At 43.5% G+C, this 16,510-nt stretch overlaps 1 protein-coding gene across 13 annotated transcripts in view; it reads right to left on the reverse strand.

Moving 5' to 3' along the window:
* Positions 1-16,510, reverse strand: part of LOC146497866 (myomegalin) — a 47,515-nt gene that overhangs the window by 15,926 nt on the left and 15,079 nt on the right. For 4 of the 13 annotated variants that reach the window (XM_085142158.1, XM_085142154.1, XM_085142153.1 and 1 more), the window contains exons 1-15: positions 5,769-8,417; positions 4,310-4,447; positions 4,091-4,210; positions 3,916-4,008; positions 3,588-3,812; positions 3,353-3,511; positions 3,117-3,224; positions 2,571-2,708; positions 2,074-2,253; positions 1,725-1,919; positions 1,437-1,619; positions 1,231-1,347; positions 1,069-1,146; positions 860-963; positions 595-737 (exon numbers count right to left, since the gene is read on the reverse strand). In XM_085142158.1, the coding sequence (XP_084998284.1) occupies positions 595-737; positions 860-963; positions 1,069-1,146; positions 1,231-1,347; positions 1,437-1,619; positions 1,725-1,919; positions 2,074-2,253; positions 2,571-2,708; positions 3,117-3,224; positions 3,353-3,511; positions 3,588-3,812; positions 3,916-4,008; positions 4,091-4,210; positions 4,310-4,447; positions 5,769-7,103 (3,316 nt within the window). In that variant the 5' untranslated portion in view covers positions 7,104-8,417. Of the gene's footprint in view, positions 1-594; positions 738-859; positions 964-1,068; positions 1,147-1,230; positions 1,348-1,436; positions 1,620-1,724; positions 1,920-2,073; positions 2,254-2,570; positions 2,709-3,116; positions 3,225-3,352; positions 3,512-3,587; positions 3,813-3,915; positions 4,009-4,090; positions 4,211-4,309; positions 4,448-5,768; positions 8,423-11,115; positions 11,170-12,785; positions 12,943-13,023; positions 13,179-13,273; positions 13,398-16,510 lie in introns of those variants that run through there. The other 9 variants (XM_085142156.1, XM_085142155.1, XM_085142148.1 and 6 more) reach the window with 6 other exon arrangements.

Below are 16,510 nucleotides of genomic sequence, written 5' to 3' on the forward strand. Positions count from 1 at the left end.
TTTTTTGGATTTGTTTCCTGGGCCTTTGCTAAGCGTGCACAATCCTGCTGACAAACAGATGATATAAAACAAATGATGGATGGTGAGACGTTTCACTGTAAGGCATGAGCTTGAATTTCTCCACAAGACGTGACTTCACTGTGACAGTAAGGCTGGAAGAGCGACACCGGTGAGAGACAGTACACAGAAATGGCAATAGAGAACAATCGAGCTACAAAGCAATATGCAGGCAATCCTCAAAAAAACAATATAAAAAAACCCAACAGATTCACACCACACTCACAAAATATATTAATAAATTAAACTCTGGGTTGCACATTTTCACTTCATACCATTAAGAGGAGTGTTTGTGTTATTTGGACAAAGCTGCCTGCACACTGAGGGTCAGATTTTGGCTTTTTTTTTTTTTTTTTTTTTAAATATAGATCTCTTTCTCTTACTTCAGGAACGCAATGTTTCATAAACCTGACCGTCAGTGGTTGGAGACAGCTCCATCTCACATTTAGAGTGTCACTGAGTGGTGCTGTGGTCACACAGAGCATCAGGTGACAATGGTGCTTGCAGCCTTGGAGGCTGGACCCTGCCCGTTCCCACCTCCAAAGTCAGGCTGCCTTTTAGCTGCCCTGTCCAGTAGCAGGGCCGTGTTACGGGTCCGAGACAGGACCTCCTCCAGCTGTCTGCGGAGTGCCTGAACTGAATCCAACTCCATGTGGAGGGCCTGGATCTTCTCTGAGCTGCTGCAAAATCAAAAAGACCAGAACAAAATGGTGTTTTTGAAAAAAAAAAGAAGAAGAAAGGACAAAAAAAAAAGCTTTGCAGGAATCCAGAGTGTCACAAGACCTGCGTGGAATTTCCCTACCTGTCACTCTTATGAATGTGAGTGAGATTTTGGTATAACCTCTTCTCTGCCCTCAAGGCGTCATTCAGCTTGCTGTACTCTGATACCAGCTGCTCCAGCACATGCTGAATCACGGTGGCGGGGAGGGTTAAAAAAGGAGTAAAGTGGTTATTTCCTGTCTATATGTCTAAACACTGTCTAAGCGACTCGAAATGAAGCAATAATCATACTTTGTGATCAGTGTTGTCTTTTGTGGCATCTCCTGACTGCTGGTGAGCTAAAGACGAACGTAGAGCAGAGATCTCCTTCTGCAGAAAAAGAACCAAAAGATGTGACTTAAAGATTAAAAAACATGAAATTTTAGTGCATCAGCTCAAGAGCTTCACTGATACCTGAGCCTCTGCCTCCTTTTTCAGCACCAGCTGCATGTCTTCCTTCAGAGCCTTAATCTCGGCCTCGCTCTCCTTGGAAAACGGCTGCATGGCCTCTTCCTGGGCCTTCATCAGCTCCTGACAGTGTGATAAAGTAGCCTGTGAACATCAGGTGTACAGGATCTATAGAAAGACAAACAGCCAAGGCAAAATGTCGGAGCAAGTACCTTGATAAAAGCCTCCTTCTCTTTAAGGAGACTCTGCAGATGCTCCGTCTCTCCTCCCGTGTCTCTCTCCTTGTCCCATCTCAGTTCATGCAGCTCCTGCTCTCTTTCTGACAGCTGCTTGCGAAGCTCCTGTAACTGGCCAGTCCGCTCACTGATCACTAAGGAAAGCCTGTAGGAGTAGTCCTGAGAAAGAAAGATCAGGTTACACTTTATCTTCCTGAACCGCCTTTTTGTACGGCCCAAACCTATAATCTACCAGCTGCACTTCGATGCCATGATGTCACCCACCTGCAGATACTGGTCTTTGGAGCTGAGAGTGCTGAGCAGATCCTGGATCTGTGCTTGGTGTTCCTTAGACTGCCGGCTGCGGTCTCCCAGAAGCTCCTGGAAGAGTTTCTCTTTCAGAGCCAACCGAGCCTTCAGCTCCTCCACAACCTCAGTGGGACCAGCCTGAACTCTGGCGACGAGGGCAGCTGTGAGATCCTGCACACGCGCAACGCAACAAACAGAGCAATTAGTAAGAAACTGGTGAGACAGGTTTGTCGACATGGGATGGTTTTTCAAAGCTTTGAACATTTACATCGCAAACAACTGAGAATAATTGAAACAGAAACCTGTTGTAAATGTCAGTGTGTACCTGAGCCTCCTGGCTACGTGTCTGTAGTGCTGCTTGTAGCTGGGTTATGATGGTGTCTTTCTCTCTCAGGGAGTTTCTCTCCTTCTCGTCGCTCTGCTGCTTCAACCACTGGAGGTTCCTGTAGGCCTCTGCTGCCTGCTCCAGCTCCAGCTCTTTACCCCGCACCAAACCGTCAAGACTCTGGTGGTCACGATCACCAAAAATATATCAGTGCATAACTTTAGATACTGAGTAATATGTTTAATGCTATAAAACCTGAAGCATGAAATAACTGCCAGAAAAATTAAATTTTCTTGAAAATGGAGAGTTTACTGAGCTTTATGACAACTAAATTTTTTAAATTTATTCACAATTTATTAAATATGATGCACTTGGCTTATTGGTTTGTTGGTTCAAGCTTGTTTTAAACTGTGAGCTTTAATCTGCATAATATGTATGTTCTAGTGTTTCCACACCAAACAGTTCGGACATGATGATGCTGCGTGTCGCGAGCGTACCGTGATGGTCTCCTCGTTGTTGGACAGAATGCAGCGGAGTCTCTCCAGGTCTCGCTCCTTCTCTCTCACAGCCAGCTGCAGCCTCCTCACCTGGCCCTCACGCTCCTCCACACAGTGGAACTTGTCATCGATAGATTGCTGCAGGCAGCGATGGAAAAGCATCCTCAACCTTCACCGTGTTCTTTGCACTTCATAGTTTTGTAGTTTACTGCATAAAATGTTTAGCTAACAGTAGCTAACACCGAGAGATTTAACACATGCTTTTCATCGTCACCTTTTTAATTCATATATTTCTTCCCACTGCACTAAAATATTACTGCACACTGACCTTTTGGTTTGTGAGTCTGTATTGCTGTGTGCCCATGACTCTTGACTGACACTCTTTTGTGACTAAAAGCCTTCCCACTGTCCCGACAATGAATGCACTTTAGTTTGTTCATGAATCACACGGTGTATTTGAGGCGAATGTAACCGTGGCTAAAATGAGTTGTTTTCAGTATCTGCCACAAGTTTCAATCCCTGCTGTGAATCTGTGTGCTTGTTTACCTCCAGAGCTCTGTCTCTTTCTTTAATGCGCTCCCTCAGTTTCTCCAGCAGGGCGTCTCTTGGATTTGGTTTGGAGCTTCCCGTTGATTCCACCATCTCTGAGTACTCCTACAGATTAATATATTTTTAGATGGGCTAAAAAAGAAGTGTGTGTGTGCCTAATATATATATATACTGTATGAATATACACAGTATATATATTATGTAAGCAGACTGTGTGGGATTGTGCACGTCACCTGCAACTGTTGCTCCTTGTCCTGCAGAGCGCTTTTGAGCTGTGCGACGCTCCGGTCTTTCTCCTGCGTCAGAGCGTGTTTCTCTGCTTCGCTCTCCTTTAAAGCTGCTTCTTTGGCCTGAAGCTCAGTGCGAAGTTTGTGAAGGGCGCAGCGCAGGTCCTGCAGTAGAAAGAAAGTATGTTAAACGTGCTGTGTAACATATTTGGTTTACTCACACTGTCACAACCAGACTGACCTGATTGTGTTTTTCGGTGACCTCTCTGTGCTGCAGTGCCTCCTGTAGATCTGAGTTTAATCTCTCCTTGAACCTCATCAGGTCATCGGCTTGCCTCTGGCTCTGTCTCAGACTCCTCTGGCTGGCCTCCAGCTCCAGTCCAAGAGAGAACAGGGAGCTCTGCACCCCGACCAGCTCGCCCTGCAGCTGAGCGAGCGCCAAGGACTCGCTAACTCCTGCCGGAGCCTGAAGAAAGGAACGACCACAGACCAAGGTCAAAAAGACAACATGTTTTCACACTGAGGACAACATTTACATTTTTGATTAAAAAACATGTCAAAAGTTTCACCTTGCTTTGAGCAAGCTGGCTGTGATGGGCTATTTCCTGCAGCTTGCAAAGTGTGGTGTTCTGCCCTTCAATCAGCTGGTACAGCTCCTGGGCCTTAGAGTAGAATCAGCAAATTTACAACAGGTTTACAAATCACGTCACAGCGATCCTTGTTTAGGTACAAACAGACACACACCTCGCTGTCTTTGGTGCTGAGAGACTCTGTGAGGCCCTGAATGGTTCTTTCCTGACTCTGAGAGGCCTGGCGAAGCGAACGTAGCTCGCACTCCATCTCACTCAGCTTCTCCTGCAGCTTCTACAGACGGAGGAGGAAAGGTTGGGTTAGGCTGCCATCAGCCTGATGCACAATAAAAGAACATATCCAGCTGCTGTTATGTGTTTTAATGAGGATCACCATGTTGTTGGCCTCGCTCTCCTGGATTTTGGCCTGCAGGGATTGGACCTGGAGCTGGGCCTTCTGCAGCTCGCTGACACACTGACCGGCCGCACACTCATACTGGTTGAGCTGGCTCTGCTGCTCTTCAACAAGACTCTGGAAAAGGTTAAGACATCAGAGTTTAACCTTATAAAATCTATTCACAATATCTTTTAGCTGAATTATTTTTAGAAAACACATTTTTCTCAAATTCATAAAAAATAGAAAGCCTTCATAACCACCACAGCATATTACGTAATACTTTTTGTGCACAAGATACATAAACTCTGTTCATTCGTGTGTGTGTGCTATGACAAGGAAAGAACCACTCGAGTGGTTTATGAGCATCTACATGCATGAGTGAGTTTACCCAAAGTGCTCTGTGCTCCTGCTACATACATACATACATAACCAGCATATAAATGATTTTAACTTTCACTACAGGAAGAATATCACTATGTGTTTGTCGTTTGGGTGATGCAGTTCAGAGTTTTTTTTTTTCACATTAAGATAGAAGGTGGTATTATCATGAAATAGTGTGACTTTAGTAGCCAACCAGTATTGAGATGACAGAGTGGTCTGACATCGCGTGGATCACTTTGCCTCAAGGGCTCTGAGTGAAAATAGGGCAGTAGTGGAGTCACTTTGTCTTAACATCTCCCCATATCTAACCTAATTCACTGAGCACGCCCTGCTCGGCGATCACATGCTCATAGTAAGGGGAAAAACACAAGCTTCAGACGAATCCATACCCCCTACAAGGTATTACAAATGAGTAAGAGAAATTAGACTTTTTTTTAACTACAGCACACACAAAAACTCATCCACACACATTTATCTTTACATATTGGAGTGGAAAATCTTGTTTTGCAAGGCTGGAAAAACTGCAAGACTCATCTGTATAAAGGTTGTGTTCATGTATCATCACTGCAAACACTCGGCTTTATCATAAAGACTAAATTAGATAAGGAGTAACAAATTAAAGGCTGGAAGAACACAGATATTAATACTAAAATACACTAATGTGCCATGCTTTGCTTCGTCATTAGTTCTTTATGTGTGCACACTCACACACACAGACTAGCTAATTAGGCCATGCTACCCACACCTGACTGCTTGTGTAATGTATAGTGTTACCACACAACTAAACATGGCTGCACGCTACTGAAGCTCAGGTCCTTTGGGGTGAGAGCTAACTGCAGAGGCTGTGTGTAGCTGGGTTATGTGGATAGTTAAGCTAAAATGTGGTGATAATGGTTTTGTGGGCAGGCCGCGGTGTCAAACATCAAAGCCTGTCAGGCTGGTTCAGGCAGATTACTGCAGATGTAGCAAGTTTGCTCATCAAAGGCCAACTTCATTACTGTACCAAGCGCCGTCACTCTGCACTAATGAAATTCGTCTTTTCGCCGACATCCCCATTCCGATCAAGGTTTTGTACCTGGTGGGGAGGAGGAGGAGGATACTCTTTGTACAAATCTTCAAACAATTTCTCCAAGTCTGCCAGGTTCAGATCCTGATCCAGCCCAGTGTCCACTCTGATCAGAGGGGTATCCAGCTCAGGTGTTGGCGTGTGATTGTATCTCTCTCCGTTTGGGCTTCCATAAGGCATTCCCATAATGGGATCGGTAAAGGACAACCTTGTGCCCCCGTTGCTGGAGCTTCGTCTAAGAAAGACTGGGAGCTTGCTCCCTTTTGTGCTCCGGACTGGCCGGTAGACAGCACAGCTTTGCAGCAAAGAGAGGGCTAGAGAGAAAGTGCGTCTAGGAGAGGCTTGGCCAAGTGGAGCTCCCATGTGCTCCTCAGAGAGGGAGTCAGATATCTGGTCTTCTATTGCATCCACTGGGGAGCCCAGGGATCCATCTGTTATGGCTCCAGGCTGAATATATTCCTCAGCTGCCTCCAAGGATGCTATAGAGGGGCTTGAGCTGGCTCGCCCAGCTAAAGTGCGATCACTATCTGAGGTCCTCGAGGGGTCCTGAGATCCAGGAACTAGAGTCTGAGAGGAGGTGATGTCTTCTGAATCTTCCACATTTTTCCTCTCTCCTTCTCCACCTGCACCACCTCCAGTCACACTTCCCCCAACCACACTGGCTGAATATCTGGTTGACGGCCCACAAGAAATACTCCGGGCCAACTTTCTGGGCACCTTACAGACAGCTTCATAATCAGAGTCTGCCACCCGCCAATAAGAACATCCCCGGCACCTTCTGGGAGTGCTGGGCGTACACCGTTGTGAGCCTTCAACTGCAACCTCTGACCCTTTAGCAGCAGGACATTGAGGATGGTGGTGATGTTGGCAGTCCAGGCTGTCATCTGCCCAGGACTCATACAAAGAGTAGACTAAATCCTCCTGGAGCAGGGCGCAATACTTTGCATGAGTTAGCCCTGAAATATCCACCATCCCATCCCCTGGTCTGTCATCACTTCCACTTAATGTTACAGCCCCTTCATCTGAATTGGTTTTCCGATAGAGCCCGCTGATGCACTGCCTCAGTCGATGCTTCTCCTGCAGGAGCCGCTGCAACCTCTCGATGGACAGGGCCTCCACACGAGCGATGACTGTGTCGAAGCGGTACATGCGGTCCAGCATGAAGGTGCACTTGGAGCAGACAAACTCTCCTCTGCCATCCCGGGTCAGCTCCCGCCCCACAGCATAAGAGAGCAGCACGTGCAGGTTGAGTTTGGCAGCAGGATGGAAGATCCATTTTCGCTGGTTACCACAGAGCTCCCGTCCACAAATACGACACACCTCCTTCATCTTGAGATCAAACATTACACAGTATTATAGTTATCAGGGAGGAGCAGAACATCTTATTTACTCTAACATGAGGATGTGAGGATACATGGATCCTCAGAATGACTGTGCTGCTTTATAAACAGCAAGAAGAGCACAATGTCCAGCTTCAGAGCAAGCACTGATGTCAATAACATAAACAAGACAGTGTAATGCTCCTCATTCCCCGAGTCCATGCCATGACTTTTAAGTCCATGATAAATTAAAGGAGGTAGACAAAAAAAGAGCTTGTAAGATCAGTTTATACTGTAGCTGTGATCCAAAGACATCCAGGATCCCCGTTCATCTGATGGAGGGGCAGGTGAATCGCAATGGCGCACACTGATCAGGTAATGTCTCGTGAATCAAACGCAGTATTTATCTTTAAAGTGTCCTCACGCTGTCAAAAAAACAATCATCGTATCTCGCATTTCCCAACACAGCCGCACGTGCCTCTGCACCATCACGGAGGCGCGAGCCGCTCCGAACGACGACAGGTTCATCGTGACCGGGAAGCGACGGGATCTACTGCCCAGTACGCGGACACCGAGCAGTAACAGCCGTCCGAGGACGATCCTCTGACTCTTCCGGCGGCGTCTGTGTCCCAAACAAAGGCTGTCTGTTCATCTCAGAGCTGTTACAGCAGCTACAGGCAGAGATACGACACACCGGACTCCAGTCGGATGTCCTCCAGTCAGATAACGAAGCGCCTGCCCGAACCAGACCTGCAGCGTCGGAGCGCACCATTCAGGGAAAACGAGGGGGAGTTGAGAAGCCCGGTGAAGACGTTCAGGGATGCTCGCAGTTTAACTCCCACTGAGATACCGGTTCAAAACATAGACACTTTCGTTTTAAAACGCATATTTAAATTCATCCCTAAATAACATCTCCTCTATTTTGGGTTTATTTGTAAACAGGAAAGAGAGTCGCTCCCCCGGGTGGCTGCTACTTCCTCCTACCCGGTTTGCTAAGCTCCGTCCGCCTGACTGAACAGGTGAAAAGCCCAGTAGCATGACGCTAATCTATAAAATTAAACGTCTCCAAGTTATATTTGTTTTATACAATTCACATTAGCTGTATTAGCATGGTCGCATGCTAACCCTTAAAGTGGGCTTTTATTGAGGATGAATGAAAAAGAACAACAGTGCACACATTTATATTAAACAGCTGCATTTTATAAAATAAAATGTAATATTATCTAATAACCAGTTGAATTATCAGCGAAGGTAAGTCAACCTGGGGACTCAAATCACTCCAGACATTCATAAATATTATGACACAGCCCATCTCTCTCTCTCTCTCTCTCTCTCTCACACACACACACACACACACACGGGCGCGCGCAAAACTATTGTAGCCTACATTTCTTTAAGCATTAATAATTTAGAATTAACAAGACCACTACACGCAATTATAAACTACAGAAAAGACCTCCGAGGTTAATAAATGTATGCTCTGTTTCTTCCAGAGTCCCCTTCCTGACCTTTATTCCTTCAGTCGTCAGGCAGACGCTTTGCAGAGTAAAAATAGAAGATATCACATACTAATCAATAAATACAGTTAACAAAAAACACCTGTGTTGCAATGAGCCAGCGATGCTGCATATGAAAATAAACTCTTAATAGAGTTTCTTGTCAGAAATCAAATTGTTTGTCATTAACTAGATTAATAATTTATTAATTAATAATAAAATAATAATAATAATAGATACACTGACACACTTAAAAACACAATTAACTGCCGTGCTATTAACAAAGGTATCAAACATCATTATATGATTATAACACGACTGACATGGTGGCTTTAGTCTGTAAATAGTGTCCTCGTTAGACCAGCACAATATTATTACAATTATTTTCTGTTGCCATGGTGCTGATATTTCAACAATGGTTGGACTGTAATGACCAAACAACCAGAGCTTTATCCTGCATTTGACTGTGTAAGTTCAGCTCTGCAGCGACTATGATTTTTGTTTGCCCGAGGGTGCACAAACAGATGGTCACACTGTGAGTTCGAAGCAGATATATGCAGTGTGAAGCCTGCCGTAGTACCCTTTTTCTCTCTGAAAGCAGCCGTACTGCGTCAGAGCAGAGAATGAGACTGGAAATCCTCACTAATGTGTGCTTCAAAGTCTTTGATTCCTGATTTTGTGAAGACTAAGTGCTGAACCTGAGTCATTTTCTCTAAAATTAGGTTTAGCTGCAGAGAGCCATATGTGGGAAGGATGCAACCGAAGATTTTTTTCTTTCAGATTTAATGAGAACTCAAATGCTCACTACCATGAAACGTCTCGCTTTTTAACTGCTTCAGAGGTCTACACTGATGCATGTTATTCCAGACAAAGAGATCCTGGAAATAAATATGTTACAAGGTTTCAGATTATATTCATGTCCAGCCTGCTCTTCTCTGCAGACAATTATTGGCTAAGTGCCTGTGGTGGCTGGGGAGCTAATTATGAGCTCTTATGGCGGGTGTCTGTCTGAAACAACACAACCTGATATCAGTGTCGGGGGTCACCGAGCACTCAAAGGTCAATCTGACCTATCGATAGTTTGTCTGAAACCAGAACTGCTAAACTGCTAACCAGTGAGACGCCTGCATGCACACACGTACGTGAAGGATGGCTCCTCATGGAAACGTGCGCACACACAAACCCAGTTAAATTCATTCTGACATGCTCTCTTCTGATGTTTGTGAGGACATGTAAACAAAGCTGTGGTAAGAACACACAACAACAGTTTCTTCCACTGATTTAGAAACCAATTCAGCAATACGTAAGAGGCATATAATATATATAGAATGTATTATATACAGTTGCACATATATACTGTACTTATACTTCAAAAACAATCATCTTCTTCTGATTTTACAAAGTCAAACAGCCTCATGAAAATTTGAATATCAGCTTTTAAACACATGAGCAGTCTGAATCCAGCCAACAATTTTCATATGTACCACGTGCCACACTCAGAGGGTTGCTGATCATATGCAAATTCCACTGTTACCCTAGTAACTAAATGCTGTGCCGTAGCGCAGCTGCCATTGCTGCCTCAGCCTTTTTCCCCCTTTCACTGCACACTGAGCGAGGCACACACTCACTCATACACACATGCTTTTACCCATACGTGTGTCCCGTCTGAAATCTGAACAGAGAGCCTGCCTAACAAGTACATTTGCATCCTTCATTCAGAAATGATTTACAAGTTAAAACGCCTGCACAGCCTCCCTGAAAACAAAACTCGCCTGACAACAAATATATTTGCAGCAAATGCTGACACATTCAAATACAGAGAAGCACCGCTGCACAGGTTCAATAAGCTAAACGCACACTGTGTTCTTAAGTATTAATCCCTACAAGATCTCTACTCAACAGGGTAGAGATTCTGTCCAGGTTACACTGAGTTGCTGTTCAAGTAATAGTCCCTCTCCATTCGTAGTTTCATCATGCATCAGGAGAGAATTGTGCCCTTGAGGATGTCACTGCAGCTGAAGCCTGTAAATGTAATGAGATTCTGGCACTTCTCGTGATGAGATAAGCCCCCAGTAAGATGGCTCTCGCTACCACTAGAATCCTTAAGCAATACACTATACATTACAGCCTCAAAAAGCAAAATAGTTTTCTTTTTTCTGCCTCATGGTCCCTTTCTTCTACACATATGCAGTTTCAGAGTATTTTACTTATTTTTACTCATGATATTGTTATGAGCTCGCTCTTTGAGCTTGGTTATGAGGATGTCTTGCTGCTGTAAAATGTGGTCCTATACCACAAACACTGTACGCACTGTAAAAATTCTTAAATACTATAGATCATTTCTTATTACCTACAAATAATTTAGCTGTGTGTCTGTGCTAGTCATATCAATGCAATGTGTCACTTGTCCATAAGGAGGCAGAGTCTATCAAAATATTCTTCACTCAGTCTGCTGTGTGAAACTGCTCTCACACTTTGGATAGAACATAACAGCTGAAAGCTAATGATCCAGCACCGTTTTAAATACTAAAATCCACATACCTGCATCTCCTGCTCGATGCGCAGCCTCTCTTGACCAAGTTCCTCCTGATAGAACTGTATAAAAGAAAAGAGAGGTTAAAATTATCTAGAGAAAAAACTAATAGCTCCAGCCAATTCAGGAATACACATAGAAAAAAGAAAGGAGAATTTTGCATCTAATATATTTCTATATTATATTCTTTTGTATTTGTGATGCTGTTTTAATCATATCCATGTGTTTAAGTGTTATTTGGTGCATGCAGCAGCTCTTGCGACCTACATGAATAGCTGGTAAAATATGGCTGAGGCATGAACACATGCTGCTTTAAGGATGTCTTTCTAGAACAGAAGTCTGGCCAGAGGAGACATGGTGGTCCAGAGGAATGCAGTAACATTAGACGGCTTATATAAAGTATCCATGGTTTTGCATTTCACACATGCACCTCAGGGTCCATTATAATATAAAATATAATATACTGCTCCAAAAATACCTAAAAAATGTAATAAAATAAAGGAACACATTTTAATCAGCATAAATCATCAACTCAGTTAAGCTTCTAGGATATTGATGTGGTCATTTAAGTAACAGAGGGGTTGTTAAGCAGTTTCAATTCCTTTGGTCTTAATGGAATTAACCATAATTGAACTAGAGGGACAACAATGAGACACCCGCCCCCAAAGGATTTTACAGGTGGAGGCCACTGACATCATCTTTTCTGACGTTTATCACTAGTCTTGCATTGGCTAAAGTCAGTAACATAAGGTGATACCTGGACACCTCCAGGATGGAAGGTTTGCTGTGTCTCTCAGCACAGTCTCAGGAGCATGCAGGAGATATACAGTTATTCTAGGAGAGCTGCACAGGGCTGTAGAAGGTCTTTAACCAATCAGCAGGACTGGTATCTGCTCCTTTGTTCAAGGAGAAATGGGATGAGCACTGTCAGAGCTAGAAAAAGACTTCTAGCAGGCCACTAGTGTGGCCTCTACAGGGTAGGCAACGGCCCCCTGACTGCCATTAGGTATTGATGAAATCCTTGTACCCATTGTTAGGCCCTACGCTGGTGCAGTGGGTCTTGGGTTCTTACAATGCCCTGCCTCATATAGTGAGGGTATGCAGGCAGTTCTTGGAAGATGAAGGAATTGATACGCTTGACTGGCCCCCACACTCACGTGATCTAAATCCAGTAGATCACCTCTGGGACATTATGCTTTGGTCCATATGATGCTGCCAGGTTGCACTTCAGACTGCCCAGGAGCTCAGTGATGCCTTTGTGCAGATCTGGGTCGAGATGCCCCACAGACACCACCTGCCATCTCATTAAGAGCATTTCCTGATGTTGTCAGGCATGCATACAACCACTTGGGGGTCAAACAAACTACTGAGTACCACTTTGAGTTGTCGTAATGAAATTTGGCAAAATTTCGAGGATGAACCTGTCACATAATTTTTGCACTTTTTCACTGTGTCTTTGAAATTAGACCTCTGCAGGTTGATAACTTTCACTTCTATCATCTTTTCCACCATGGCATCTTTTCATTCTTAAAACATTACCCAATCCAGGTCATGATAGATGTCCAGCATGTTTTTCTCCATCTGAGATGTGTCTTCAAAGTGTTCCTTTAATTTCAGTAAGAAATTTAAGACCTGGCTTCAGAGGGTTTTTTTAATGTAAAATTTAACTCATATGTACCTCAACATCCTTGTCCTTCTGCAGCAGGGAATTAGATAGCTCATGAACTTGTCCCTCCAGCTCTTCCACCCTGAGTGTGAGTGTTGTCTTCTCTCCACACAGCTCAGTGATGCGGACCTCCTTAGTGCAAAGCTCTTTAGTTAGCTCCTCTATCAACCTGAAAGCAGAAAGAGGACCAGTCAGTGACATAGAAGGATGGATTTCTTCTCATGTTCTCCAGAACTGAGTAGTTTCTTACCTGTCTTTGTTGTTAGATGGTGACAGGATATTTGGAGGCCTTTCATCCTCTGGGATTTCCTCCATCGCGGCATCTAAAGAGAGGAGGGAAGCATGGGATTGTGATCCAGCCAGCGAGGCCATTCGCTCGGCCTCGCTGCGAGCCAGCTGGGCCTCCTGAAAGAAACATGCACCAAAGCAGTTAAGATTTGGGAAGATTGGGCACTATCACCGAGTATCCCCAAGTGTCAGTATTACAGCAGCAGACCAACCTCCTGCAGGAGCTGAATCTTTGCCTCAAGCACCTGCTGCATGTGGTCAATTTCCTGCTGTCTCTCTTGACACCGTCTCTGTAGCTCTGCCTCATTGTGATTGGTCAGGCTCTCTGCTGTTGTGCTGAAGAAGAAAAGGACATCACAGTCTAATCACAAAATCAATCAGATAGCAGATAGCCCACTGTATATGAGGTTTGGACTCCAATAACCAGGTCATTTGGATCTGGTCAAAATAAATTGAATAAACTGTCATAGTGTAAAATGCAGGGTACATCCAAGTCATCCCTCTCCTGCAATGCTAACACAGTCAGACAATCAGGCCTACAACACATATTATAAATGTTATCATGCAAAAACATGTAGGCCTAATAAAATATCTAATCTTACACTTTGAATTGAGTAGCAGCTTATTTAATAAGGGATTTAAAACCCCAGCAGCAGTTTACACACAGATCTAAATGTTGTCTGGGGGGTGTCATTTTTAGAGCATGAGGGAAATATTAGTGAGAGCCAAGACATAATATGATGTCATAGGTTTTCTGTCTGCTACAGTGCTCATGGGATTTCCTTAGCCCCTTCCACTAATAGCAGAGATTAAGTAGCACACCACCTGTGGTGTTTATTGTCATAGAAGGGATGATTTCATAATATAAAAGGGTTGATATTTGTAGGGTTGTGCATGAAAAGCAGAATTGTATCCCTTTTATTAGTAGCCTGGACTTTCACCGTTAACTAGAGGCTTGTATCGTAAGGATGTCAATTTGCTGTACCTGCTGTTACCTGCAGATGTGTGCGATAAAATACTTAGCTGACACACTCAGCTGAAGGTAAACGTCCACCAAACGTGAACAATTTAAACTTTAATCTGAAATTTCTCACACACGCCCTGATACTTTATATTTCTGTGCCAGCACATTTGGTGTGTCATGCAACGTTTGACTCCTTTGGACTCCAGCTGTGCAAGCATCTCTCTATATCACTTAGTGAGTCAACAGCGGTATCCCAGAATTCCTGCTCCCAGAATGGCACACGCCACCCTGACGCCACGAGTCCTCTTCTGGACCCTGTCTACATACATTTTTAACTTTATCCACCACATGCAGCAGCTCAGATAACTGGGATATTCTGAACCCATCTGAGCAACTTAAGTGTCTCATGGACAAGTGTCCTTTATGTCAAGTGGACATTCAGGCTGTTCAGACAGCCCACACATCTCTTTTATAATCTTGGTGGGTCATCAATGTAAACTACTTAAACTACCATATTCTGTTGCAACATATGCTGTACAACCAGACATAATAATGATTTAAAAATACACAAGTATGCCTCAGTTTTTCTACATGATAATAAAAAACTTGCAGTAAATTAAAGAAATCTGCCAGCGTGAGAAAAAGAACGCACACGCTGCAGAACTCCAGAGTCCTTATTTACTGAGCGCACCTGTTCTTCATCAGACAATGAAACACCAAACAGCACCCTCGTAAATCACCTGTGAATGGTCACATGACCAATTACATCCAATCAAAAATCAGTTCTTTTGTAGGACAAACAATACTATGGTTGGTGTTTCATGTCTGATGAAGAGCAGCTGGGCTCGAAAAGCTGTTCCATGCAATAAATTAGGACTCTGGAGTTCTGCACTCTGTTTTACCTTAGTCCCATTTTTTGGGCACTGCACCTGACCCATAGGATGAGGAGGATGTGAATGGATTGTTTTTTGTTCTCTCTAAGAAATAAATGTGTATCCTAATCCTATAGTAGATACTGAAAAAACAAAAACTTTTCTGGCATTGAATTGTTCATCTGATCGTTAATTACTATTTATAAAAGGCCATTTGAGAAATCTTCACCAAGAGCAAAAGTTGTAAAACCTATTGAAGTGTAGTTAAAACTCCAAAATGTATGCTTTCTTTCACACTGGATTTGTCAGGTGCTGCGTCTGTGACCCAGCATTTTGTGTTATTTTATACTGTTGACTTCTTATGTTAATATTCATGTGCTATTCTTAAGTTGAGGTAGAGTTCTAGTATTATTACTGGTTTGTCTTGTTTGAGTTTTAGTCTGGTTTATGTTTTTTCTATTCTTCCTCGTCTATGTAGCTTCCCCTTGTGTCTCTCTCCTCTGTGTCCCTCTCTCGCTCCCTCTGTCTCTTGTGTCAAGTTTGCGTGTCCCAATTCATGTCTCTCCATGCTTCCTGTTTTATTTTGAAACTCTTGTTTCTATGTTCAGTGTGCTCAGTTTTACTTTTCCCTGTTGGGTCATAATCATTGGTGTCAGCTGTGTCTCCCCAGGTGTTTCCACTTCCCTCTTTTCCCTCCTGTGTATTTAAGTCCTCTGTCTCCCTCTGTCAGTGTGTCTGTTTTCCTTTCCTTATGTCATGTTGGATTCCAGGTACCTTATGATTCTGGTCAGGTTATGTTCATGTTTCATGTTCACAGTTTTTCTTGTCATAGTTACTCTCATACACCTGCTCAGAATCATGTTTTCCTTGTCATAGTTTTGTACAGCCTAGCTTTTCCCAGTTTAGGTTTTAGTTTTGCCCTGGTTCATTTTTGCCTTGTTTTGTATTCATGTTTTTGGCCAAATAAAAAGCTTGTTTTTTGTTAAGATTCAGTTCCATCTCCTTCTATGTCTGCACTTGGGTCCACTCCACTAACACAATGGCTGCTCAGCCGTGACAGGATTGGGCTCTTTGTCATGCTGATGGTCCCTGAGCCCGATGTTTGACACCCATGCTTTAAATGTTACTCTTACACCACTATTTAATCTCAACATATCCCAGCAAAATCCCAACCTTCAGTTCTTTAATTGTTTAATTCCACAGGGACACAAGATAAAGTGGTCACAAATGGAGAACACAGATTTAAAGGTTAATGATCTACACTTTGGCTTACTGTGTGTGTGTGTGTGCGTGCGTGTGCGTGTGCATGTGTGTGTCTAACAGAAGCTGCATGGCATATGAGCTTTTAGTCATATGAAGTCACTTCATATGTCATAGTTAAGACAGGACCATGTAGAGCATTACAATTAATATTGAGCAAGAACACACTCCAAAAGAAAAACACCACTTCATAAAAGCCAAATCAGAAAAGAAAGTTAACCAAGTGCTGTGGTAACGTGTACATCAGTGAAAGAAAAGAGAAAAGACCACAGAAGAAGAAATGCAATATAGATTATTAATAATCACAGAACATGTCTGAAGAATATTTCAACTTGATTGTTATTGATCTTTAG

Source organism: Neolamprologus multifasciatus, chromosome 18, assembly GCF_963576455.1.
Source record: "Neolamprologus multifasciatus chromosome 18, fNeoMul1.2, whole genome shotgun sequence".
NCBI lineage: Eukaryota > Metazoa > Chordata > Actinopteri > Cichliformes > Cichlidae > Neolamprologus > Neolamprologus multifasciatus.